Here is a 26,604-nt window from a genome sequence, read left to right as displayed (position 1 = left end):
ACCGTCAGAAGACGTTAAGTCAAATGTGTATGAATAAAATTGATTAGGTTTGTAGAAATAAACAGTTTAACAACTTGCAGCAATGCATACACTAAAAACAAAAAGAAATTATGGAAACACCCTAAACATTGATAGCCATATCCAAAGTTATACGTTGTGGGGTCATTTATATTAAATGGACACTTTGAACGACTTGTTGGAGTATGCATTGAAGCTTAGTCTGTATTTGCTGAGTTTGAGTGAAATGAAACATTGCCAGAAACAGTTAAAGTCACGGGTGCTGAAACACATCAGCACCATTTCTTGGGAAGCAGTATTGAGTTTTACTTTAAGCTGCTTGAATGTTGCAACAAGGTGAGCAACTTCTTCTTCCGACATGCCTGTTAGTTTGACAAACAGTGACAGAAATGTTGGGGAGAGGTAAACACTGACTGTGAAGTAGTTAGTGTCGACATCTGTCTAATGACCGGCGGGTGTGATCAACATTGTAAACAAACTGTACTAGACAGAAAGCAAATGCATGGCAGGCAAGGTTAGATTATTACGTGCAAGAAAGTAACCCAAGACACATTTGGGTTAGCTTGCTCACAGCACAGTTATTTTCATCTCTTCGTATTTATCACTGACAAAACGCACATTGTAATACAGAATGTGACAAGCATTTCATTCGGATTCAGTCAGGTTCAGTATCACTTGCACAATACAAGTGTCTCAAATATAGTGATATAGTCTTACATGTGTAGTAAACTCAAGGCCGAAACTTGTGTGTAACAAAAATGTCTGGCATGGTTACACTTGATTAGTATGGTTCAACGATGCCCAGACCTTTGTCCGTTCCATCTATGAAGAGTTATTGTCCATCCTTGTCCCTTGTCACTGCGTGCACCACTGTCACTCCTGAACATCTACAATCGGACCGACGACGCCAGTGTTAATGGGGCACTGATGCGGAGCAGTTTCCTTCGACTGGTTGTTTCTTGTGTTATTGTTTTTCTGCCAAAAGTACCCGGATGATATCCCAGAGTTCATGACTGGTTCGCGATCACTACAGCGCCACTCATATGCGCAATTGATAGTTTAGGTATAGATTGATCAACAAACATGAAGTCGTTATTATGATAACAAAGGAAACACTTTGAAGTTTTATCATCTGCCAGTGATAAGAAAATAAACACCCAAAAAATGTTAGGCTTGAAAAATATAGAAGTCAGTGCATGTATTTATGTTTGTCTTTTAACCCTATAACAACTTTACACATTTGTATGTATATAGAAATTTGTATGTATATACACACACTCTGTTCGCAACCTAGTGCATTTTTCCTGTAATACAGATTCTGCTGAATGCTACAACAAATAAATAAAAACGAAATGCAAATATTCAATTTAAAACAGACTAAAGTTATTGCACCGATGTCAGGGTGTTACCTCTTTCAGGTATGTATCCATCAACATCCACATAAAAGAACGATATTCCATTCATCCGCAACTGGTAAATAATCATGTTGTATGTCTTGTGACTTTCAACAGTCTAATATGCGAAAAAGTGCACATCATTTCGGAATGTTTCAAACTATAGCCTCATCCTATGAATTGTATGATGTCGGCCATTATAGCCAATAATGAGGAATCACTCAGTCAAGGTAGTGGTTGTTCATTCTTTGAAGGAAGGATGTTGTTTTTACACTCGCACTTTACGACAGGGTGTAGTCAGTATAGATTAGTAAATCCACTCAAGTAAAACACTGCCTTTTGACAAATCCGCTATGGAAGTAATTAACCAACCACTGTGTTATCGGTTAGTCCTTTGATCGATGTTTTCGTAACTCAGTTGATAAACCCTCTTGCGTCACTTACGCACATGTGACATAACATACAATACATTTGCCTCATCAGACCTCATTTCATAATGTTGCGTATTTACTCCGGACTGGAAGAATGCCAAATGGGAACCTTTGTCCTGTAATCTTAGTGGTGTTACCACTAATCATGCCAGTTATAAATTCATTAACTCACCATCAAGTGAATGATGACAAATAACAACTGTAGGTTTATACCATCAAACGCGGCTTACAGTAAGGAATATGTAAGACCTGTGTCGCATGCAGTCTGAAAACTCTTTTGAGGCGAAACTGTTTTGAGGATACCCACAGAACTTCGTTGTTACATAAGAAATACATATAGGCATTTGCTGTGTACTTGAGTAAATAGGTGTAATCAGTCTTTTTTTAAAAATAAAAATCAATTGTGGGTTTTTATTATCATAGGGGCGTAGCTACCAAAATTTACATATGATTTTTGCTATGACAACCGGGCCAACCTTCAAAACTATCTATATAAAAAGCATTGCGGTCTATCGGACGTACATGAAGCAAATGGCATGCTAGATAAGTGTCTGTAGACATGTTTTTACATGACATGACATGATTAAATTACGAGGTAAAAAACACAAAAGCAGGATCAAATTGGATCAGTCACTATGTCATCCAGGATCAGAGAAAACCTACACTGCTTGGATGTTTTATTACGAACAGACAAGTAATAACAAGATATTTTTAAATAATGGCATATGATGGTCATCCTCACAGTTTTGGGTGAAGAAATTCTGCTAATGTGGACAGAAGCCCATGCAGTCCCCGTGTTCGTCACGGTCGAAGGAGCAGGTGCTGACAATTTGCAGCTTGGTTTCGTAATTAGACCGTTGGAGAGAAACATTATCCCTTCCACCGAGTCGTTGAGTGTTCGTTGTACTCAGGATTGTTCTCATAAAGTATATCAATCCGAATGCTCATTCCTCCTGATTTGCCCTATTTTGGCATATCATTATTACAGAGCGTGGGGCAAATCTTTGTGGATACAAAAGGGGCGAGGTCGGACCAATAAAACGGTTTAGGTTACCCTTTTTAGAGGTAAACTGGCGGAGGTTCGTGGGTAATCCCAACTTGTTTTGGTTTGGCGGTAGAGTACCCTTCCAAGAGTTACTTCCCTTGAGCCGTGCAGATTACAATGCTTCCCCCACAACTCGCGTAGCCGTGTATACAAAGACTTTATATAAATGATTGAGAGGACCTCTCAATCCCAGGAATATTTGACTCCTCACACGAGTGACGATGTGAGTGGACACGTATGACTACTGCTTTAACACCGACTCAAGTCAGGGCTAGAGTTATCAGCTACCATGTATCTGCGTTTCACGTCACAGAATGATAATATGAACACACAGAACAGCCTTACAGACACAGCATACTGTGTACCTTACCTCCTCACCCCACACCCCCAACATACCAGCTGAACAAGTACAAGATACTGTGTACCTTATTTCCTCACCCCACACCCCCAACAGACCAGCTGAACAAATACAAGATACTGTGTACCTTATCTCCTCACCCCACACCCCCAACAGACCAGCTGAACAAGTACAAGATACTGTGTACCTCACCCTTCTCACCCTATCCCCACACAGAACAGCTTTCTGAGTACATGATGCTGTGTACCTGGCCCTTCCCACCCCACCTCTCCCCACAGAACAGCTTCATAACTACATGATACTGTGTACATCACCCCTCCCCACCCAAATCCCCACGGAGAACAGCTTTACAGGGTCGTAAATACTGTGTAACTCAACCTTCTCTCCCACTTGGAACAGCTTTGGTACATAATACTGCGTATCTCACCCCTCCTCTCCCCATCCACCACACAGTAAAGATTCTGCGTACCTTACCCCTCATCACCCACCCGTTACACAGTCCAGCTTTATAGGTACATGATGCTGTGTACCTCTCCCCTCCTCACCCATCCGCACACAGAACAGGTTTTTAAGTACATGATACTGTGCAAGGGAGTGGTAAGCTATATAACAAGACTCTCAGCGAGTTACACAATAAACATACTCCTCTCATTTCCAAGACAGTGAGCAAGAGACCCCTCACTGACTGGTATGACCAGCGCATACACATAGCCAAGCGAAAAAGCAGATCAGCTGAACGTCAAGACTCGTCTCGAGGCGCACAGAATTATTTACCGCGCAGTTTGACATGAACTTCACAAGGTACTACGCCTTGTAAATCCAAGATAGATGACATGTCTCAGAACCCAAGAAAATTCCACAGCTTTATGAGGACACTTCTTGGCAAGCAGAACCACTGTCAAAACATGACAATACGAAGACCCTAGCTGATTCATTTTCTTCTTACGTCATCAACAAAACTGAGGCAATAGTTGACAACCTCCCCACAGTCCATGGCCCTCTTTCGTGCTGGTGTCATTCACCTCCAGTAGTATAGGGAATGACAGTTCTGGACCACTTTCAAGAAATGTCTCTACAAAGCCTTTTTTACTAAATAAGGCTTTGGTTGGGACCTTAGATCTTGCTACTATTACCCCTACTACAAAAAGGTTGGGTGTCTATGAAACAGTTTACCGTGTATTGGTTGGAGGTAACACTGTGCCGTACGGTACGATCAATAATTCTTCTCTTACAAACCCCTACCCGGCCCATCCCTCAAGTAGTACAAGTTAGGTTCGTCGGCTTTTATATCCACTTTATCTATGTTGTAAGTTTTGACTGACCATATAGGATCGGTGGCCCGCTTACGGCTATCACCCTCGTGTTCCCCCGGCTGGTATAGATACCTCACTAGGACCCTATCTGGTATCTGTTTCTCCTTCCCACGCAATGGAGCGGCCGACTCTGCAACTATTGATTTTAGTTTGATAGCGTCTGCCGGTTTCTTACCGGTGAGACGGGTGACTTCATGGTTGATTGCCGACACCACCTTGGGTAACCTCGTGACCCATTCAGTCGATCGTTTTCCAGGGGTGACCATCTCCCTAGCATACTGATGGTCGAACAAGCGCTCAGCCAAAGTCCTATTAAATCTCTCAACTATGGCTTGGCTGCGATGGGCTCCGGCCGTGCCACGCCTGACCTTTGTATCGTGTTTGGCTAGCAGTTGTGACACGGCACCCATGAACTCCCGTCCGGGGTCAACTTGCAGCTCTGTTGGCCACGTCAGCGGACTGCGTTTGTATATGCGTTCGAATCCTCTGGCTACCTGAGCCGAATCTTTAGTGGTCAAGGGTTCGGCTTCCTTATAACGACTGGCTACGTCCACTACGGTTAAGGCATACTTGTACCTCTTGTCGTGGGGTAGGAACAGTAGGTCTGCCTGGTGAACGCTATTAGGTATGTTAATACCGAACCTCCTTCTAGGCACGTAGCGTGGTGCCGGCAAATAGATCTGCCACAGGGCTTGTTTTTCAAGCCACGCTTTGGCTTCCTCCGGGGGTACTCGCGCTATTTTAGCTAGTTTATCTACTGCGCTAGCTCCTTTCCAGTACCCACGCGGGCTGTAGTAAATAGCCTCAAATTTTTTCATGTCCATACGCGTATGTGTTTATCCCATCAATAGCTATCCAACGTTTCGTGTCCATAGGCGACAGGGACGTCTTGTTTATAGTCAGTCCGTATATCTTATGTCCATCACTTCTAAGTGTGTTCATTTTATGTCTAAAGGTACGGGTCTTGAACAGGGCTTCCTTGAATCTGGCGTGTTTGATGTGTTGTTTCACCACATACTTCTTAACCCCCTTAGCCTTCCGGATCTCACTATTGTCGGCTTTCAGTATGGAGTACATCTTAGGTCTCAAACCTATGTACTCGGCTATGGGCGTGCCAGCACACTCGTCCTTCATCTTACCTAGGACCTTTTTATTTACCGTACTGTGTATGGCATGGGTCTTAGGGTAGTCGCTGGTGTCGTATAAATCGAGGTGTTTTTTCATGTCCTCGTACACGTCCTCGGTTCGAATCTCCATCAGCAGGGAATCCGTGTCAGTGTACAGCACTTCACACCTGTCACCGTACTGTTTCTTGAGCTCGTTGTAGTAAAAGTCGTACATCAGGTGTTTGGATAAATCGAGGATGCTCATCCCCACGTAAACAGGCCGGTTGAATTTTATGTGGCTTTTCTTCATGTGTAGGGCAACCAGGTTGTCTGTGAATATCTTACTACGGTTGAATGCCGGACTGGCTATCAATCTCCTGAGCTTGTCTTCCTCACTCGACCGAACCAGCTTCACTGTCACGCGTTTCCTCAGGTTCTCCATAGTCTTACCAAACACCGAGTTGTTCATGAGCTTGTAGAGATTTTTCTCAAAATCACTGGTTGCTTTTTTTCGTAGGTCTGTGTTCATTCTGATGTAGGGCTCCATCCATGGACTCTGGTCGAACATGAGCACCCTGTGTATTTTGGTCAGCCTCATACCCAACGACAGGTACAGCTGTAGGTTGCGATAGTGAACGATGTACTTGGTCTTATTCATCAAGTTAGGCACGAGTTTTTCAACGTCTGTCACACGCCCACCTGACAAGTTATGTTGGTACTCAGACATCCAGTCTGGGTTAACCCTCATAAGTTCGGGGGCCAGGGGGTAGCTGTTGTGTGATGTGTGTAATTCCTTGGGATACTCTAAGTCAACCTCGAGGATATAACCTTTGTTCGAATCTGGTGCAACCCCCATAACATCAACGTGGGGTACCCATTCGAATCCCCCTGTAGGTAGATACTGACTCATGGCCCAGCCGTACAGGTTGTTTGCGTCGAGGTAGAGAATGTGATTGGTTGGTTTGTTAGGATCGTAACCTTTCACGTATTGATTATTTGCTTTCGCGTATCGTTTGGATGCCATGGAAATCCCACCTCGCAAACCTTTCTCAATGAATAGGTGCATGTCGTAATCTGTGAGCAATTCCAAATTAACTCCGGTCTTTTTAAGCAAGGCGTCCCACGACAGACCTGGGCTGGTGTAATACCATGCGGGGTCGAGTTTATACTGCTTGAAACATGTCCGCCTAAACGTCTCAAACACGTCGGCTAACAGCAGTACATCTGTCCTCAAGTACAGGTCGTGATAATCACCCAGGTTCTTACAACCCAGTTTATTCCATACGTTAGTCGCGTGCGAGTAATCATCTCGTGAGACGGACGCCTCATTCAGCTTGCTATAAAAGCAGTCAATAGGGGGTAGTCTGGTCTCGGTGAACTTGGCCCAACTATCCATGTACTCATAGGGGTACACACCCTTCCTCATAAGCAGGGGTCTAGTCTCGGCGTCTGTGTATCGATCGGTGATAGGGAAGGTATTGTTGGCCTTGACCAGACTGTCGAGTGACGACAGGAGGAACTGAAACGAGTCAATGAACCTAAGTCCGTTTAAGCTGAAGGAGATGTATCTCTCCATGTTGTTGGGGATGCACGTTATATTACCATCGATTTTCGCGATGGCCTGCATGATCAAGTGTGAGTCGTACCCTCTCAAGTTGTGAAAGACAACGGGGATGTTTATTGTCTTAGGGTTGATTTTAAGCTTGAGGTTGCACGCGCTGTGAGCGGCGCCTCTATACTTACCAGTTATGTGGCAGTGATCTCTCACCGAATCACCGTTAAGTGGTGAGTCACACACGTGACAGTTAGTGCTACTAGCGTGAGCTAGCCTGTCGACTCGGGTCATACGCATGGGAGCGATTTTATACAATGCATTCCTAATAATTTTTTCTTCCTCCTGCAAACACTTTAGAAACCTTTCAGCCGCGTCAGGGCCCCTATATACTACCGGAGCTTTCGTTTCCCCGTCACAACGGACGACAATGTATCCAAACGAACAGGCTTTATGCTCTTGTGTTTTGTGGGTGAAGGGAGCCTCGCCGGCGGCACCACTGGGGGTATCCCCCACAACTAAGGCTTCGAAGTCGGCGTATATAATATAAGGCACAGACATTTGATTCTTGTGGTTACTGAATTTTAGGATATTGTCACCTTCCTTAGGCATGTCGACTCGTATGGCCGTCTGCCCCACACCTTGACAATCATCCCGGTGGGATTCTAATAAATCAGCTCGGGTGAAGCCATGTAGGCATCGTACACAAAAGTGTTTTTCCCCATCGTGTTTCGACTGGTCGTGCAACAACCGGCTGAGATGTTTTATCCACGTGTAGTGATACTTGTCACCTCGTTGGATCATGAATATATTGATAACTTGGCGATCCTTCACCGGGCTGACTCTGTGTACTATTGTTTTGTTACCTTCGTGCCCAAAGACATTTATAGCCATATTATTCTGTTTTTCTACTTTAGTGATCTGGGATATGGGGGTGGGTTCATCTATACCATCCCAGTTGAGCCCATCGTCTTGGGGATAGCTAGAAAGCCTATCTGAATGAGTGCCAGCTGGAAATAAGGCTGACCTGATAGCTAACCTCAGGCAATCGTTTCCTCTATTCTTAACGTTTACTATGGCATGTTTGTTCCTATAGTAGGGAGGCAAGGCTAGGTATGACCCGCCTCTGAACGGCACGTAGTTAGCTATGTCTAGATAGACATTATCGATTTTATCTACAGCCCACCCGGACCCCAAGTGTGTGTAGCGTTCTAGGTATTCTCGTATCTGCTGAAAACTGGTATCGATTGATGTGTCAATGGTCTCTGTATGTGTGGCGACCTCTTGTTGGCCTCGGAAGTAAGGCTGAACATACTCAGTGGTACACCCAACCTGCTTATCGAGCGACATTTTCACTGTGATCTGAAACTTGATACTTCCTAGATTATTTAGTTCCTGGTTGACCTTATCAGCTATCAGAGGCTTGATATCTGTAATGTCTATGTTTCTATCAACGTGCATGCGCCAACCTCTCAAATAGTTGCCTACAGCGCGCTCAGTGCGCACGAACTGTAGGTCAATAGCTCTATTCTGTCGTAATAATTCTACAAGCTGTGGTTTTCTCATACGGGAATACCCGCCTAAACCCAAATCCTGTGCCTCGGCTTTCAGTTGTTTTACAGTGGGAGGTTTTGCTACGGGCGCATGTGATAAAAATGCGGTTAACCCGGCTCTCCCCAGGTTTGAACAACCCGTGTATCCAAGCTGTTTTGCTTGAGCTTTTAATTGTTTTACTGAAGGAGGGGCTTCTAAACCTAGTAATCCCAACAATGCTGACTTCCGCATTCGAGAATACCCGATCACACCTCTCTGTTTTGCGACCCGCTTGAGCTCGCGTACAGTAGACATTGTGTTTACACCTAAGAGAACCAATGTCTAATTGCTTCACAGTAAAGGGAGGTAACCCTTAAGTGGCTATCTTGAGCAGTCGCCTACGTTCTTTTATGTAGCCTTTTTTATTCTCGTAGATGAGTTGATGTCTGACTAAGTTCGCTCCGTGAGCTTTACATAGACAGTAGTGTCCTTTAACCCCGATACCACACACAGAACACGTGTAGTTAGGACTTCCCATATGGAAACAACAGAACCCCTGATTCCTGCATTTCCTACCACAGGCCTCGGTCTTCCCCATAAGTATGTATTCGCATCGGTATGGAGCGGGTCTCATGTTTACTTATATAGGTATTTTAATTTAATTGCTTCGCAACCAACGCAGTAGCTGCTATATCCAACACTATGAAGCCCAGTTCACGATTCATTTGTCCCTTGGATGGTGTGTAGTACTGAGCGAGTGTGGGTTTATTGAGAGGTTCCAATTGTTTACCAGTTAGTAGGTAGTATTCTTTCATTGCTTCATCGACATCGTTGAATGTTTGAACGGCATGGTTTTCACGCTGGAGTTGTTCATTAATAAAATCGATCCTCTGGAGGCGTTTTTTTAGCGTACTCAGCCTGTGCCCTTTGTAATTTCTCAGTAGCGAGATCGTGCCGCTTCCTTTCTTCCTGTATTTCAGCCGCGTGATCATCTCGTAGTTTCGAGAAGAGGAAATTACTCCCGGAAAATGCCAGGGCATTCACTAACGCCCCACCGACCATCATAGCTATCGTGGCCATCCCTATATTTATTTCATTATATTTTCAGGTATGACCCATTGTTTTACTAGGATGTCTTTTGTGGCCATCGCCATACCAAGGTTCATTATGAGCATACCCATATCCTGCAGGTTGAAATCTAGCTTGATAGTTGGTTGTTTAAGCACCATTTTAGTCAACCGAGCGTACCCTACTGCTAGACTGGCTACCACTGTGGCGTGGTATGCGTCGTTGACGAACGTTTTCCCCTCAGACATTATGTATATGATATAAAATATTAAAATTATAACATGATATGCGGGTCAATAGTGGGGGATACCCCCACACCCCCAACAGTGGGGGTTACCACCTCAGGTACCACCTCACGTCCCTCACGTGTATATAACCACGAGATAGCCAAGGCAGCAGTTACGCCTACAGCCAACAACAGTCGGGGTGGGTTGGCCACTTTATGTTGGTTACACCACCGTTTTTTACCGGCAGCTACTCTCTTAGGATTCTTCTGTCTGGTTACTGTTTGTGAAGGGGCCACTTCCCCCACTGGTTCCTGTGAAGGAGTCACTTCCATCACTGTTGGGGGTACCTCCACTGGGGTTTCCTGTGCAGCATCCATCTATACTATTATTATTATTCTTTCTCTCAAATTGACAATGTTTTGCCGTGATAATCGCCGCCGTCACTGGAGCCAACAACATACCATATTTGTGGTACAGCCCGCAGCTGATAGAGCTCACGGCGTGTTCGATAAAAGGGTCTTTCTCGAGGTCTTCCCACAGGTAAAGTCGGCGCTCTGGTGGAATGGGAAAGAAGTATGATACAATACCGGTGTATATCTGGGTCATAGCCGATCCTATTGTCTTTGTCATTTCTGCTCCGAGCCGGTACTCGTATCTAGCGTACAGCTTATCGATTTCTTCGGCTGGCATTTTGTTAATTTTATCCGGAGTGTAGTCTCCAAAGTAATGTTTGGATTTGCCGCCAACAGCCAACGCCACCAGTTTCTCTCGCTTGGGGGAATCCCCCACACCCCCAGTGGGGGTACCCCCCAACTGTTCGAGCAATTCCTCACACTCCATCTTATAATATAACAAGTAAGATTTAGTTTTAACTATATAATACCCGATGCAGGCAAAACACAGAGAAATGAAGGTTAAGTTGCACACGATAAATACTTCAAATATCATAGCTATATACTTAGCTTTGCTTAGCTTTGCTTAGCTTTGCTTAGCTTTAGCTTAGCATACTATATATGCTACTGGTTGGTCGGTTTTTAGAACGAGCTTAGCGTGTTTAGTTTCAGCGAGCTGTTTCTTCACCCGTTCCCGTTCTAATTTACTCATCACATCGTTCTCTCTCAAACACTCCTCGAACGAATCCCTGTCCTTGCAGTGAAATAAGGCCACCCATCGCGTCTGCTCCCTGAGGTCTTTCAACACCGAGTTGAACTTCTGCGTTAGCACCCAGACGCTGTGATTTGCATGCCGGCCGGAGAAGGCCAGGTACGATAGCATGTCTCTCTTTTTTGTTATCTCGCGATTAGCACTGCAGTCGTCTAGTATAAACAGCGTCGGTTCCCCTTTAAATTTCTCGTGAAGAGCTTTCAACCAGTCCTGCAGGCGTGTTCCAGGGTCGATTTTGTGTACATCCGGGTCCGTCATCACCCAAGGTCGCGCGTACGTTTTATTCATGCTCAGAGTAGGGCACATGATAACGATGTTATCGAACACATCCTTGTAGTAACCCTCCAACATATCCAACACGAAAACGGTCTTCCCACAGCCAGTCTGCCCGCACACTATAGCGCAGTGTGGGTCAGTGGGTAGTTGTGGGTACCCCTGGGGGGTGTGGGGTGTGGGGGGGTACCCCCCATCAGTAGATGGCTTGCACGAATCTCCCATTGTCTATATTAAGTTGCGCGTCCATAATAACGTACAGATATAATTTCAACTTACCAGCGGTTTGAGCCTTCTTAGTAATCTGGATGGTTATCCCTTCGCTGCCGTTATCTATACGGCGCCCGCTACCGTGCAGTTTATCATCATCCGTGGATCGCATGTCCAACCATAGGGCGTACTTGGTGGTCAGGTATTCACCAATCTGCACGGAGCCGAGGTCCAGGTCCTTTGTTATATAATGTGGGGTCCCCACTGGTAGCTTTTTTATCTCATCCCACTGCTGGTGTGGTCTCATACCATGACTGAACAGCTGGTTGGGCACGCCCTCGATGGTCACTTCCACCTTTTCAATCTCGGGGTTGAAAAACTTCTCGCTGTCCCTCCAGAATGGCTCGTAATCCTCCACGGGGACGACCAGGATACCTTTCATCGATCGCGCCGGCACGTTCAGGTTGATATTCCACACAGTGTCGCTCTTATCTCGCACGACTGATCTATGCCTCAGTATGCGATCGTACAGGATAGCCATCTTCCCAGAGTACTGGCTTCGAACCTGCCTGGCCAGCTCCGGGCTAGTGACCATGTCGAACTCCAGAGAGATGTTGTCTATGGCATAACTGGCCTCATCACCGTTCGGCGTACGCACTACTTTGCTATAGTCGTTAAACGTGAGCTCGTATTCGAGCCTATCACCCAGCGCGGTAAACGGCGCGTGTCCCGTGAGCAACTCGAAGTCGAGCGGCACGCAGAATCGATTCCCGTATGCTCGAGCGATGGCCTTTTCACCGTCCGATAGCTTGTCTTGCTGGTCTGGCTTGAAGGCATACCCTATGCGCGACCGGGTTGATTTGCTGATACCCTGGTACACATCATTGACTCGTTCTCCCTCGCTTTTCCAGAGATCCTTGTAGCAGTGAAACACGTCGCTGTCGTCGATACTCAGCACCTCGTTACCGCTGATCTTGACGGTCGTTTTCTTGATGATAGCTCGACCCACGTTCCGCACTAGCTCGCGTTTGTCGTTGTCGGAGGTCAACGTGATATTGAACGCCAGTCGAACAGTGCCTGGTACAATGAGGTCATTCTCACCAAGGTTTGGAAATCTAACCAGCAGAGTTTGATTCTGGTCTATCTTGCTGGGATTGTTGGTGATGGTCACCGACTGTCGCACGGCTCTGGCCCCTAATGGCTCTCTCAATCTTCTGAAAGGATCTAATTTTCTACCGTACATTGTTATATAAATGAAATATATTTTTAATACTAATGGATGAAGACATACCTATGGATGATATGTGGGACGATAGTGCTCAGGCATTCAATGATGACCAGGAGACCTCATTCTCGCAAAGTGATGAGCTCCTTAAAGGCGCCGTAGACGATTATTACAACGCAGTTGAAAATAAATCCAAACTCAAGCCGTTGGGAAGGAACTATTCTGATTTTACCCTCAGCAATGGCACGCTGCGTTTGAAGTCTCGCCCGGAGATCGATCTCATGAATAAACGCACTAGAGAACCGCTTGCTTTATCAACATTGGCCGGTAAACATGGGAATGACTTTATCCGCGATGAACTAGGCTTCACAGATTACGGTGGCGCGCGACCTAAGCAGTATCCTCCGAAGTTAGTTCAAGGTCTGGAAGGCATCAGGGACGCCACATCAGATCAAAACATGACTTATGATATTAAAAAGGTGTTGGCCGACTACGAGAACGAGCCCTTCCCGGGGCTCGAATTTACCGTTCGGGAACTTAGGGGGTTGGACCTGTTGATGCAAACCATTCGTGGTCAGCTCTGGAAAAGCACGGCTAAAATGAGTGAGATAGACGACCACATCGCCTATGAAAAGAAAAAACTCGGTGAAACTGAGGACGAGTCTATGAAAGCCATCATCGAGGAACGAATACGTAATTTGGAAGATGAAAGGCAGACATGGTTGGAGACAGCGTCCGGCTACAAAGAAAAGCTTAGATCCCAGGTCAGCCGTGTGCGGGAAACCATCAATCAAGTCCTCCACCGAGACACCACGTTAGCAGACAGGATTCGGATATTGTTCCGGGAGCAAGGGATCACCATCGCCAGTATTCTGACTGCATTGGGTTTCATCATATCAACCCTGGTGGTGTCACTGGTGGGAGGAACCCCTGTGGGGCCTGCCAGTGGGGGAGTTCCCCCCACACACCCCGGCGGTGGGGGTGTTAAAGACTGGATAAAAAAACTCGGGGAAGGCCTAGCTAAACTGGCTGGTAAAGCCGCCGAAGCCCTTCCCGGCATCCTGGGTAGCATCGTCTCGTGGTTGTTGAGCGCTCTGTCTAAAACTGCCATGTGGCTCAGTCAAAACCTGTGGGCAGCCATCGTCGCCGTGGCGGGTCTGGTGTACGTAGCGGCTAAGAAATCTTTAACCAAATAAGTCCCAAAGTTACCCCACCAACCACTAGGGCTGTTTTATTATCAATATGCTGCTGATAGGGGGGTACCCCCACATGTATATGGGGGTGTGTGGGGGGTACATGAACTTTAGACTCCGGGGGTGGCGCCACTATACCCTTTTCACGTGGTGGGATGTGTGGGATATAGGGGGTGTTAATATCGGGGTTGATACCCAACTTTTGGTCCGCCGTGGCTATGACTATTTTGTTGTTATAACCCACCACTTTTTTTATTCTCAGTTGCATATCACTCGGAGCCATGTACAACCCCACGCCGAACACGTAATTGACTTTCGATCTGGCGTATTCTAACACGTTTTGGTAACGGTCGATGGCCCTCGGGAGATCAACTGGAGAATTGATAGCAACCTCAATGTTGGAAACGAATTGTGTCTGAGCGTCGTAAGCAGTTCCCTTACCGAGGATGTTGGAACGCGTCATCGACTGCGCACCCAACAGCGCCCACACGTACGTTCGAATCGAGTCGTTCAAGCGTATTGTACCAGCACGAGTGAATCCTTTCGATGTTTTTGAGATCATTTTAGTCCAGGCTGTGGCTGCATCAGGATTGGTTTGCTTTATACAGCTGACATGGATCTTTTCATTCGTTGTGGGGCCTGTAAATGTATGACGGTTTGGGTTGTATGAACCATCTTTAGAACCGGCATAATATGTTCCGGACCTGTAGAAGTACACGAGAACTATACCGAGACCATGGTTCACACCAGGAAGGCGAAAGTCTTTATTCGTTGGAATCTCAAACTCCCCACAAATACGTTCATAAGCGCGTCTATCATAGCCGTTATTCGTCATACTCCACCCTATATCTTGGGGAAGAGGAGCCTTTATTTCCTTTAATATTCATCTCGTTTGATAATAAATATGAAACAAAATAACCGCCTTACTCAGTTCGTCTATACCGTAGTCTGGTGTCACACCCGACCCTGTCGTCGCACACCACACAGCAAAGTTGAGTTGGTTCTGCCAAAACTGCATTGGGTTTTGATTCCAGTTTACCACCGCCTGCGCGTTATTAACGGACACGACATATTTTTCAAAGATATTAATAAAGGTTGTTTTAAACCCCGTACCATCTGCATTCACCACGATTTTCAAGTGTGCTAAATCCATATTATAATATATAATTCATATATTATAATATGTACATAACACTTCCAGGAATAACGAGCGGTGAGGCCGTTCAGCTGACGCACGCGATCGATAACACGTCAGGCCAACTCGAAGTCGCACTCTGCGATATCACCTACCTACCGCAATGGACTAACATCAATATCAGCAACAATAAGCTGTTCGTTAGTGGAACTCGCAGCCAGATAACTGACGGCTACTACAGCGTGTGCTCTCTAAACGACGAGGTCTTCAAACCCCTGGGAGCCGAACTCAAGATGAACGACTCAAACGGTACAGTGGTGTTAATCAACAACGGAAGAAACCCCTTGAGGCTCGGCCGACCATTAGCGAGGATACTCGGTATGTCTCCTGACGAGATAAAACCAACAACAACCGTCACAGGCACGAAGTTACCCGACCTAGTACCGTACCGAGAGCTGTACATTCATCTCGGTCAGGTGAGCACAACGTACAACATTCAAGGAGGTCACCCTTCCACTATACTGAGAGCAGTGCCGGTGAAAACTGAGAAATACAACGACGGTAGAACCGAGTCGTTTTCACCACGACAGTATAAGAGATTAACCCAGGGAAACATACCTGAGCTGACAATATCGGTGTTAGATATAAATCATAATCCTGTAAATATAGGATACCTCAGCTTAACGCTTCATGTAAAATGACCAGCGCACAAGGACCCGGAGTGAAAAAATGCGTCAATATCGGGATCTCCGACCTCGGAGACACGCGCGGTTTCGACGCTCCCGGAGTAGATGGTAAATCGTATGCCTTGCAACTGAAAAACAACATTTACAAACGCGTTGAAATCCCCTCCGGTGGAACCCTAAGTGATATGATAGATACCACAAGAGCAACAGTCCACACTAAGTACGCCCTTGTCAACACCGGTGATAATAATTGGATAATATACCCATCGTTCGGTGGTAAACTGTTCGACTTAGACGATGTTGAGAGCACTACCGTCGTCCAAAACAAACCATATATGCTCGTCTTCACCGAAGATAACAAGTGGGTGTTGTTACCCGATAACGACGACTGGTTTCTCAATATTAGACTCGTCTCCCCTTACGTGTTTACGGATAACAAAGACAACCACCTAAACAAAGTCTTGAACAATGGAACCCTGCTCGTGGCTTATGTCCCAACTCAGAGACGTAGCGTAGTCGTCAGCCCAGTCAACACTATGGCAGCCCACATGCTATCGAGTAAACCGGCCTTACAAAACGTGACATTGCAGTTGGTGTCTGAATTCGAAGGCGTGGTCAAGATACTAGAGAGTCTACCGGCAAACTCAACACTGATCATCAAAGTCTACCTAGGGGAACCATCGGTGAATGAGGTCGAGATCGTGAAGGGGATCAAACTCGGGTGGGTGAAACGACACCAGTATCAAGTTTGCAACGTTTACGTGCGGGTGAATGTCGGCTCCAACACCAGTCTGCAGGGGGTCAACGTGATCGTGGAAAACAAGATATCACTAACCAAGATCTTCCTGCCTGACAACATACACTTCATGGGTATGAAGTTCACCCCTGAATTATTATCAGAAAACCAGTTGGAAATTATATCGTAATAGTATAATAATGACCAGTCATCATCCCAACACTACGCTTAACGACCTAGGAGATACGGAGGGATTCGATCAGCCTGGTGAGGAAGATGAATTATACATCCTGCAATTCAAAGACAACGTGTACAGACGGATGTCGTTATCAGATTTTAAAGAGCCCAAATGGTTGATCAACTTAACACTCACCTCACCTTATATCACATTAACTGAATTGGGGCGTATCTCTAAGATTAGGAATAACGGTATCTGGCCTGGGGATTTCATTCCGGAGAGGGGATTAATATCCATAAGAACTAACGGAAAAAATAGGTTAAGGTCTGTATTAAAACATAAATTAACATTTAGTAATCCTGAAACAATATTCCCCCCTTTCACACTCATCATAGAAGTCTTCTTTGAGTATTCAGACAAGGGAGACCCTACAATAGTACACCAAATTTTACCTGGGGTGTATATACACTGGTTTAGCAGACTCAAAAGCGAATATTGTCGTATTGTTATACAACAGGATACCACGGGTCCTATAAACCACTTAATAAGCCTCCTTGGGGTTTCTATTACAACAGGAAATTCTATTAGCCTCTCACCTATTACCCTGACTAATAGTCTAGAACTTGTAGACTTCAAATACATTGATAGAGTATTAACTGAAACCCAATTAAAATATCTTTCAAAATATACATTATAGGATGGGTCTGTACCCAGTCGTAGAGGAAGTAGCGAAGACGTTGGAAACCGTAGATGGGTTCCGCTTGAGGCAGTTATGTGATGTGAAACGTCAACTAGAACAAGACCGTGACACGCGGAAAGCACTATGTAAAAAGTACAATAGAGCTTTCAATATCGTGGACGGGGCTGACACTACCCTTATGGCAACCAGCATGGGACTAGGGGCGGCAGGTGTTGGGTTGTTAGCTACCATCGTGGCTGCACCTATAGTGCTAGGTATTGAAATAACAGCTGGGGTGGCAGGGTTGGCAGGATTGGCGCTTAAATTAGTATCACGCAGACTTAATCGTAAGGCATTGAAACACGACGAGATCAGGGTTCTGGCCGAAGCAAAGCTGAACACAGTGAGTGAGCGTATTTCCACGGCACTCTTTGATAGTAAGATCTCAGAAGAGGAGTTTCGTTCAATCCTCTCTGAACTCAAAAAATATAACGGAATGAAACAAGATATTCGATCCAAGTCTCGTAAGTCTGCTATCAGCGAGGACGAGAAAAAAAAGTACATAGAACAGGGGATACAAAAAGCCCAGCAAGCCTTTATTATGAACACCAAAGAGATCGTAGGCGGTTCACGTTAAACTGTTTCATCGATATAAACGTGACATAGGCCCCAACTTTTTATAGTGTGAGGTATCTATACCAGCCGGGGGAACACGAGGGCGATAGCCGTAAGCGAGCCACCGATCCTATATGGTTGGTCAAAACTTACAACATAGATAAAGTGGATATGAAAGCCGACGAACCTAACTTGTACTACTTGAGGGATGGGCCGGGTAGGGGGTTTGTAAGAGAAGAATTATTGATCGTACCGTACGGCACAGTGTTACCTCCAACCAATACACGGTAAACTGTTTCATAGACACCCAACCTTTTTGTAGTAGGGGTAATAGTAGCAAGATCTAAGGTCCCAACCAAAGCCTTATTTAGTAAATAAGGCTTTGTAGAGACATTTCTTGAAAGTGGTCCAGAACTGTCATTCCCTATACTACTCCTCCAGACTGTCATCCACTAACCTTACTTGTACCCTCCAGTGTCAGTGAAAATGAGGAAGTTATACAATCACCCAAAAGAGCCACATGCTCTGAGGATCCGTTTTGAACAGTTTTTTTCAGTCGTATCTCAATGGAAGGGAAACATATTGTCACAATCGAGGGAGAGCAATCCGTTCCGTTGGTATAAATGTTTGCGGAACTACCTCAGCAGGTTCAGAAATAGACTCTGTAAAAGGTTCATCAAGATTTTGTTACGCGCCAAAAATAAAAGTCAATTTCTCCACTTTTCACCATGCCCCGATAAAAGTATTCTGCTACAATTTTTTTTCTTATTTTGGCTTCTTGCGGAAAGTATTAGCAAATAAAATACAGCCTGATGCACGAACAACAAAAGTGTATTTAAAATGGATTCATGAGCAAATGCATAGCGTAATACGCTCAACATTAAAATGACCCGCCATAAATGTTTAAGGTGGATTTTATTCTATGACGTCAAACGTCAACAGAGAGGTTATGCACGTACAGAGATATTAGGTGGCATACCTCCGCTGTGCTTAACACTAGGTCAGTCCTGTATGTTTTGTTCCCGGTGAACGAAACTATTCCAATACAAAGTTCCCCAATATCACCTGATACGTCATGGAAGTTTAGTTACTGAAAATAATGCAACATCTTAGATGACGTCATGACTTGTTTGCATTTTGCCACGTCGGAAAAAGACGACAAGGGGTTTGCTGATAAATATAAATCGCACTTAATTTCGATTACTTGCATAAAGATCTCGGATTCTATGTCAGAACTCCTTTGAGAAATATAAGAAATAAGCGATTTTTACCATTTAAACAAAATCCTTAATATGTCAACCATTAGATGGCATCGTGCAATGAGCAACACGTGCACCTGGCATCAACTGTACGTAAATGTAAAATAGTATTTCACAACACCCGACTATTCTTTGTTTATGATTATGTAGCTATTTCTGTTCATAACTGACCATTGAAAGGTGCAGAAAATAATAGCTTTTTGTATGGAACTATTAGAATATGGATGTAAATGATTTGTCCAAAATAATATCGGACATCGATTATGTATTTTTAAAAAAGTATGAATATCTTTAGAGTTTGATATACTATCATCACAATTGTTTTAATCGAATGTGAATGGATTTTATTATGTAACACCGTGATAGTGAATCATCAAAAAACGTTTCTGACAAACGCGCACAAACAATTTCAATGAACAAGACAATTCCTCTAAATATGTGCATAGATACACTTCATAAAACTGTATAAACAATTTCTATTAACATTATCACTTTTACTTATAAGGTCGAACTAAATGGCTGTACATTATATAAAAATGAACATTAGTTTCGATGTATTATTGAATATTGTACATGATAAGAACTAAAGTACACGTTGCAGTCATGGCTACGTATGATTTTGTAACACTTGCGTAAAAGGTCGAAATACGGTTTACGTCTCTAAACTTGTGAATTTCCTATATAAATATTATTCAAACAATCCAAAACGTTCAAATTATAACAACGTATGTAATACATATATATCCAGCTATGCAATGATACTGAACAAGGGTAAATGTAGATACTGAAAGTAGTTTCATGAAAACAATACTTGAATGGTACGCAAAAATATATTGTATAGATCATGATTCCACCGACCTTCACCTCAAAGAAATTGCCCAGTATGTACAGCAATGTTGACATCACGACCGCTGACCGATTTCTTACAAAATGGCGGCTTTGCTAGCAAGGGTAAACAGGATTTCGCGAGCACTTTTCCTTTGAGATGACGATCGTTTGTAGATAACTATGAGATGTAAGTAATCAGAATGATTCTGACTATCTGTGTATTATTAAATAGATCTGCGTTATCATTCTGTGTGGTTTTGCGTCTGTCATGACGTCACGCTGCTCGGGAACTTTGACAATTTAGTTGAATTATCAAATCAGTGAGTTATATCTACATTTAATCTCCTATATCTTGCTACGATACTCTTCCCATGCATATACCAAAGATACTGAGCTATTCGAAGCAATGAATAGACGGCTGGATGTCAGAAAAATTCTGAAAATGTTAAAGTGTAAAATCGGATTTTTTTATTTACAATTGAAACAAGGGCAGCAGTTTCGTTTTCACACCCAGTGTATATCGTTACGTTTTATCTTGATAGTTGGTTTTGGTGACAAATACCAGTTGTAACTGTTATTCTAATATGTATTGGGAATTGAATGATGCATTTGTTGCAGCTGAATATGTAATATACGTGATGAAATAGGCGTCTCAATACCGTCCTTCGCGAAAAGTAATTTTGTAAACACTTTCTAACATGGCGGAAAGCGCTCTTCAGCGTATTTTCGAAAGCATCCCAAATGATTCTAGGTAACGTTTCACAAATATTATTAGTGGTATTATGTACAACGATATTAGAGATCATTAATATGCTATATATTTACTGCTGACTCAGTAATTATCAGATATTCAGAAAATGTAATTTTAAGCACTTTAGCTTTGTCTGAGATATTAGTAGATGACATCAAGAAACAAGGAATTTTCCGCAAAATTCAAAAGTGTGAGATGTGTTTGTATCTGTGGTAGATTTAGAATTATATTGGACTTGAAAGTGAGGGTTGCAGAGGAAGGACAAACATATCCCTGTGGCATCCAGGGGTTAAACCTGGGGTACTCGTATATGATACTGTGTACCTCACCCCCTCCTCAACCCAACCCCCACAAAGAACAGCTTTATAGGTATATAGATGATAGTTGTCTACCTCAACCCTCCTCAAAACACACCCGCCACAGAGAACAGCTTATAGGTACATGATACTGTGTACCTCACCCCTCCTCAACCCAACCCCCATACTGTACATACCTCACACCAAGCCCCACATAGACCTGCACATAGACCTGGAATAATGAAGAATGGTCTCATGGTATGTTATCTTATGTTATAAATTCATTTAGGTCTGTTACTAAGCCTTCTTGGGAAAAAGGTTGTGATCACCGTAACACCATATACACGCATTTTTCCTGAATGTGTGTTTACACAAGGTACACATATAGTTTGTGTATACATGTAACTGCCGGGCACTGGTCAAACTATTGCACTAGTCTGGTGGTTAAGAAAACGTTAATGTAGGTAATCTGAGAAGGTGTTTTCTCTCTCACTGTTAACGCCTAGAGAAATACACCTTCAAGTAAACAATTAAAAGGAAAACGTTGTGGAATGCGCGTTTGAGTTTTGATTGCAGCCAATACAGTTTCAGAATATTTTCTGTCAACCAAATTACTGGAAACAAAAATGGTAGTACACGAGTAGGTGTTGCGGTTCAGTTGAGTAGAGCTTCAATGACGTATCAGTGACTTGGTTACGCTTGCTGTTTAATGCCGTACAGAGCAATATTTTTCAGACTTCGACCTGAAAATAGTGGAGTCTGGACCAAACAATCCAGTGATCAAAAGCATAAGCTTTGATCTCCGCAAATAGGTTAATGGTGATGTGTGTCAACTAAGTCAGCCGGCCTGACAACCAGATCACGTCAGTTGCCTCCAACGACTAACATGGGTTACTGAAGATCATTTCTAATCCAGATCTTCATTCATAACGCTTTTGGTGGTGTCGTAAGTAATGGTGCCTTGATCAGACAAGCCTGTGATTGATGTCAATGCAACATAACATTTGTTTGCGCCATGTGATTCGGGGGAAAATGTCCATAGTATTTTAAAGGCATATTTATTTACTGCGGCGTTTGCACTAAAAATTCCTTAAACTCGTATTACGGAAGGATACACGGTTCTGACATCAAAGTTATATGGCATGCTGTCTTAAAATTGCGGTACTAATGAGTGTAGGTGTTGGTAATACATGTAATTACTATAGAGATATTTGAGCGCATATCTCGGGTAACACGTAGACTTCAGCAGACAAATCCATACTACTTTCGTTATTCAGTCCATTGGTGTGTGCACCTGTCTAGTGACTGTAAAACGTAAAGTCAACGGTGCCTTAGATCTCCCAACTTATCATCAATGTCACCAACATCTGCAATACATGCTAAAGCAGCACAGTAAATGTTGACTGTGGTAAATCAGCAGATTTCATTCCAGACGTGGCGATTTGGGGAAGGGGGCGGGTATGGCCGTTCATTAGCGCGGCGGGTTGCAATAGAGCGCCAAACTCGATGCTGCTCCTCACATGACACGTCAAAATGACGTCATAACTCGCACCTCAGCGCCAGTGTCGCTGGTCTGCACATTTCCAGGCTGACAGTGAGATATGTCTGTTGTGTGAGGACGGTAGCGGGGTAAGTTTGTTATCACTGTATTTCCAACCATTAGTTAAACAGACACGGTTATAAACAGAGCTGAGTGGACAATACTACTGTAGGATACAGGCAACAGGTACTTGCATGTTAAAATGTGGCTGGATACCATGGTTAATGTAATAAATTAACAAAACAAGTACAATCTACTGCATGAACTTATAACACGTATGACGGGATAAGTGTTTGGGACTGGCTGTAGGGGACGAAGGAGGATAGTTTTTGACACTTGCATATATTGTCAGAAGAAAATCTGTAGTTATCAGGAAAAGATCGGGCAACTGTAGCATCGCTAATTTGTAAGGTACCAATATCTGATTTACAAACAGACTAGTGAGCTTGTCTTGTGAGCTCGTTCAGGTTTTCGAGAAAGTTAACTGTGTTGACTTCCACTTTAACTCGCTACCAACAAAAACGTTCATGGTGTCAGGCTGTCAGATCTGCCAGAAACCTTTGTCTTTTCTAAACACAGTACCCGTGTCATCTACTGGAGAACTGCATTGATTTTAAAGTTACCCATTTATTGAAATTAATTTAAAAATATAAATTAATTGTATGCATTCTTCTGCATGACTAAACAATGCCAAAAACTAGTGAATTTAATGAATTATATATATATGTTATATACTTGTAATATAACATCATCTTTGATAAATGCAATTAAGAAACAACGCAGTCAATGTAATGTAAAATAATATAATGAATATGGTGTTTATTCTAACCCTCACGTTTGTCTCCACAGCCACGAACAGGGACACACGGAAATCGAGGACCCCCTCCAGACCTGACACACCAGGTGGGTGGAGACAATATCACGTGTGTTGTAGTGGGGAGAAAACTTTCCACGTACTCACACGACTGTGTTAGAACTGTCAGTTGACATTGTAATGATATAAGTATCTAACGTGTTAAAGTATGAAGTAGTTCTTGTCATTCTCTGACAGTTTGTTGTCAGCCATGCTACAAGTATAGATTATGTATCAAGAGTTTTGTATCATCAGTGTAAGATGTGAACAACGTAGCTGTAAGATAAAGATGTCCGACCTGTGTTTACTTTGTGTTACAAGCGACACCGCCTTCTACACGAAGAGACGCCCGGGCAGACGCCGACCTCCATTACGTCTGCAGGGAGGGGAACCTGGGGGAGGTGAAGCGGATCCTGGACACAGGTCGGGCTGACGTCAACAGTGGAGGTGGAGGCGGGAGGACACCGGTGATGGCGGCAGCATGGTGGGGACACAGAGATGTGGTGAAGCTGCTTGTGAGTGAAGGTGGTGATGTGTCACTTCTGGACGATGACGGTCACAACATCCTTCACTGGGCCTGTATGGGAGGAGACAGGAAGACGGTGGAGTTTGTCCTGTCTCTGGACGGGGTGGACGTCAACAGTAGAGATGTAGTCGGTTGGACACCGGTGATGTCGGCAGCAGGTGGGGGACACAGAGATGTGGTGGAGCTGCTTGTGAGTCGAGGTGCTGATGTATCACTGGTGGACGGTGGCGGTAACAACATCCTTCACTACGCCTGTGGGAGAGGAGACCGGAAGACAGTGAAGTTTGTCCTGTCTCTAGACGGGGTGGACGTCAACGCCAGGAACAACGACGGGCAGACAGCCGCCGACGTGGCGAGAGGCAGGGAACATCGTCAACTGTCGGATCTCCTGGTGTCACGTGGTGCACAGTGAAGTGACGGTAGTGTTGATGCAGACAATGATGGAGGACATGTCGTTACTGACACTGTCGTGATTTGTGCCGTTCACGTTGTCGCGTTTATAATTCATTATCAAGGTGAGAATATTTGTTGTGTTTGAGGAGAAACAAAATTTGTTGACATTGATGTCCGATATCACACGACTTGTTGGACCAGTTATGTTTTCCATGTCCTACGCCAGGAAACCAGCAAGGATAGCAAGCAAAGGGAGCACCCAGTTCAAGCTGCATGTACAACTGGATTGATTGATTTGATGGACCTGCAAACAGCGAACAAGGCTTTCTAATCAATAGAGGAAATTGAGAAGATATATATCTCTATGCTTGAAGGGGTTGAAATGCTGGACAAGCATGTGCCTACCTACACAAGGCAGTGGCTGAGGAAAAGATTCTTTCCGAGCTTCCCGGTGTAAAATCTGTCCTTCAACAAGAAAGACGGAAACCTGCTGTGCTGTATTCCCCAGACGCTGGTGAGGAATAAATGATCCATAATGCTACTGAGAGAGACCACGGCATGGAAAATATGAAACACACATACCAATTTGCCAAGCTGGTACGCAATAGCATAGATGAGACCTGGCAAAAGTTGTATGAAGAATATATCGCAGAAAGAATAAATGGAACAGTCAGTCTATGGACTCCAGTGAAGAAGGAAAACAACAATATTTACATGTCTGACAGCAAGAAGCAAACAGTGAAACTTCTAGACAGGGTCGTGGACCTGAAAGAAACAAAGGACTTGTATGGACGACTTTTAGCAAGATCAAGTCGCGATATTGACCTGAAAACATGCTATAGGAAGCTACGAATTCACGCTGACACCAAGAGCATTCTTTTCTCCGAATGACATGGTGTTGCAATGTACAGACAAGTCAAAACTCATCAGTTGCCTTGAGGAAATGGGAAAACGCCGTATGATCAGTGATCCAGAAATAGTCCCTCAACTTAACCAAAATTGACTCTACAGTGCTTAAGATTGCTGTAGTTGATGGTATGGTTCTACTTCAGAAGATGGCACTGTTACCTTCTGCAGTGGAGACAGTAAGGGATTTAAGTCTGTGTTTCAATAACAAACTGGTGAGCCTGACAAGAAAATTTGATGAAGTTATTCTTGTGTGTGATACCTATAGACCTGATTCACGTGAATGGGCAAAAAGAGAAAAACGACGTCATGGCAAGTGTCCAGTCCTGTACCAAATAACTGATGAAACAAGAATCAAGCACATCAAGCAATTCTTATCTCATGACCAAACTAAGGATGATCTTGCAGAGTACCTTGCAACAGAGACCATTGAGTACAACAAGGTTTCAAAGGTCTTCATCACTGCAGCATCGGGTGACACAAGAAGTAACAACAGCATCAACTTTGAGTCAAACAGCCATGAAGAGGCTGACACACTCGTGATCTATCAAGCCATCTGTACATCTCAGCGAAACCCTTGTGACACTGAACTTGTTTTCTTCTCTCCCGATACTGACGTCCTCGTGCTAATCATAGCAAATTATGATCACCTGCCAGTAGAAACATCTGTCTGCATGGCATCAGGTGAAGTACAAATAGAGCCTATATGGAAATCACGTGGGGCTGAAAAAGCCAAGGCTCTACCAGCCTTCCATGCTTTTTCTGGATCTCATGATGTAACACGATTACACAAAGACGGATGTAAAGTTTCTTTATACTGTTCTTTAATCACGACGTATATATATAACTCAAACAGTCAACAGTAACAACAGAGTGTGGTGGAGACTATGAGAGAGGCTAGGCACTTCTCAGGCGCTGACCAAGTCTAACCAAGGTTGATTCTTCGGACTTCGAAGCTCAGCTGGTCTGCTAGCCTGGTCTGGTGTTGTTGTTGTTGTCCGTTGGTCGGTATTGAACGCCCTTTTGTGCCTCCAGTTGGCTCTCTGTCGACTTCAGTGACGGTGCTCCTTTTATGGGGACTGCTCCCCAGGAACACGTCAGCAATACGTGGCG

At 44.1% G+C, this 26,604-nt stretch overlaps 1 protein-coding gene across 1 annotated transcript in view; it reads left to right on the top strand.

The window, feature by feature from the left end:
* LOC137282131 (fibronectin type 3 and ankyrin repeat domains protein 1-like) overlaps positions 1-24,658 on the top strand; it is a 35,328-nt gene extending 10,670 nt beyond the window's left edge. Inside the window, exon 6 of the mRNA XM_067813857.1 lies at positions 23,988-24,658. Coding sequence (XP_067669958.1) covers positions 23,988-24,604 — 617 coding nt within the window. The 3' untranslated portion in view covers positions 24,605-24,658. The remainder of the gene's footprint in view (positions 1-23,987) is intronic.
* The last annotated feature ends 1,946 nt before the right edge of the window (positions 24,659-26,604 follow it).

Source organism: Haliotis asinina, chromosome 4 (assembly GCF_037392515.1).
Source record: "Haliotis asinina isolate JCU_RB_2024 chromosome 4, JCU_Hal_asi_v2, whole genome shotgun sequence".
Taxonomy (NCBI): domain Eukaryota; kingdom Metazoa; phylum Mollusca; class Gastropoda; order Lepetellida; family Haliotidae; genus Haliotis; species Haliotis asinina.
This window is presented reverse-complemented; position numbering and strand designations above follow the sequence as displayed.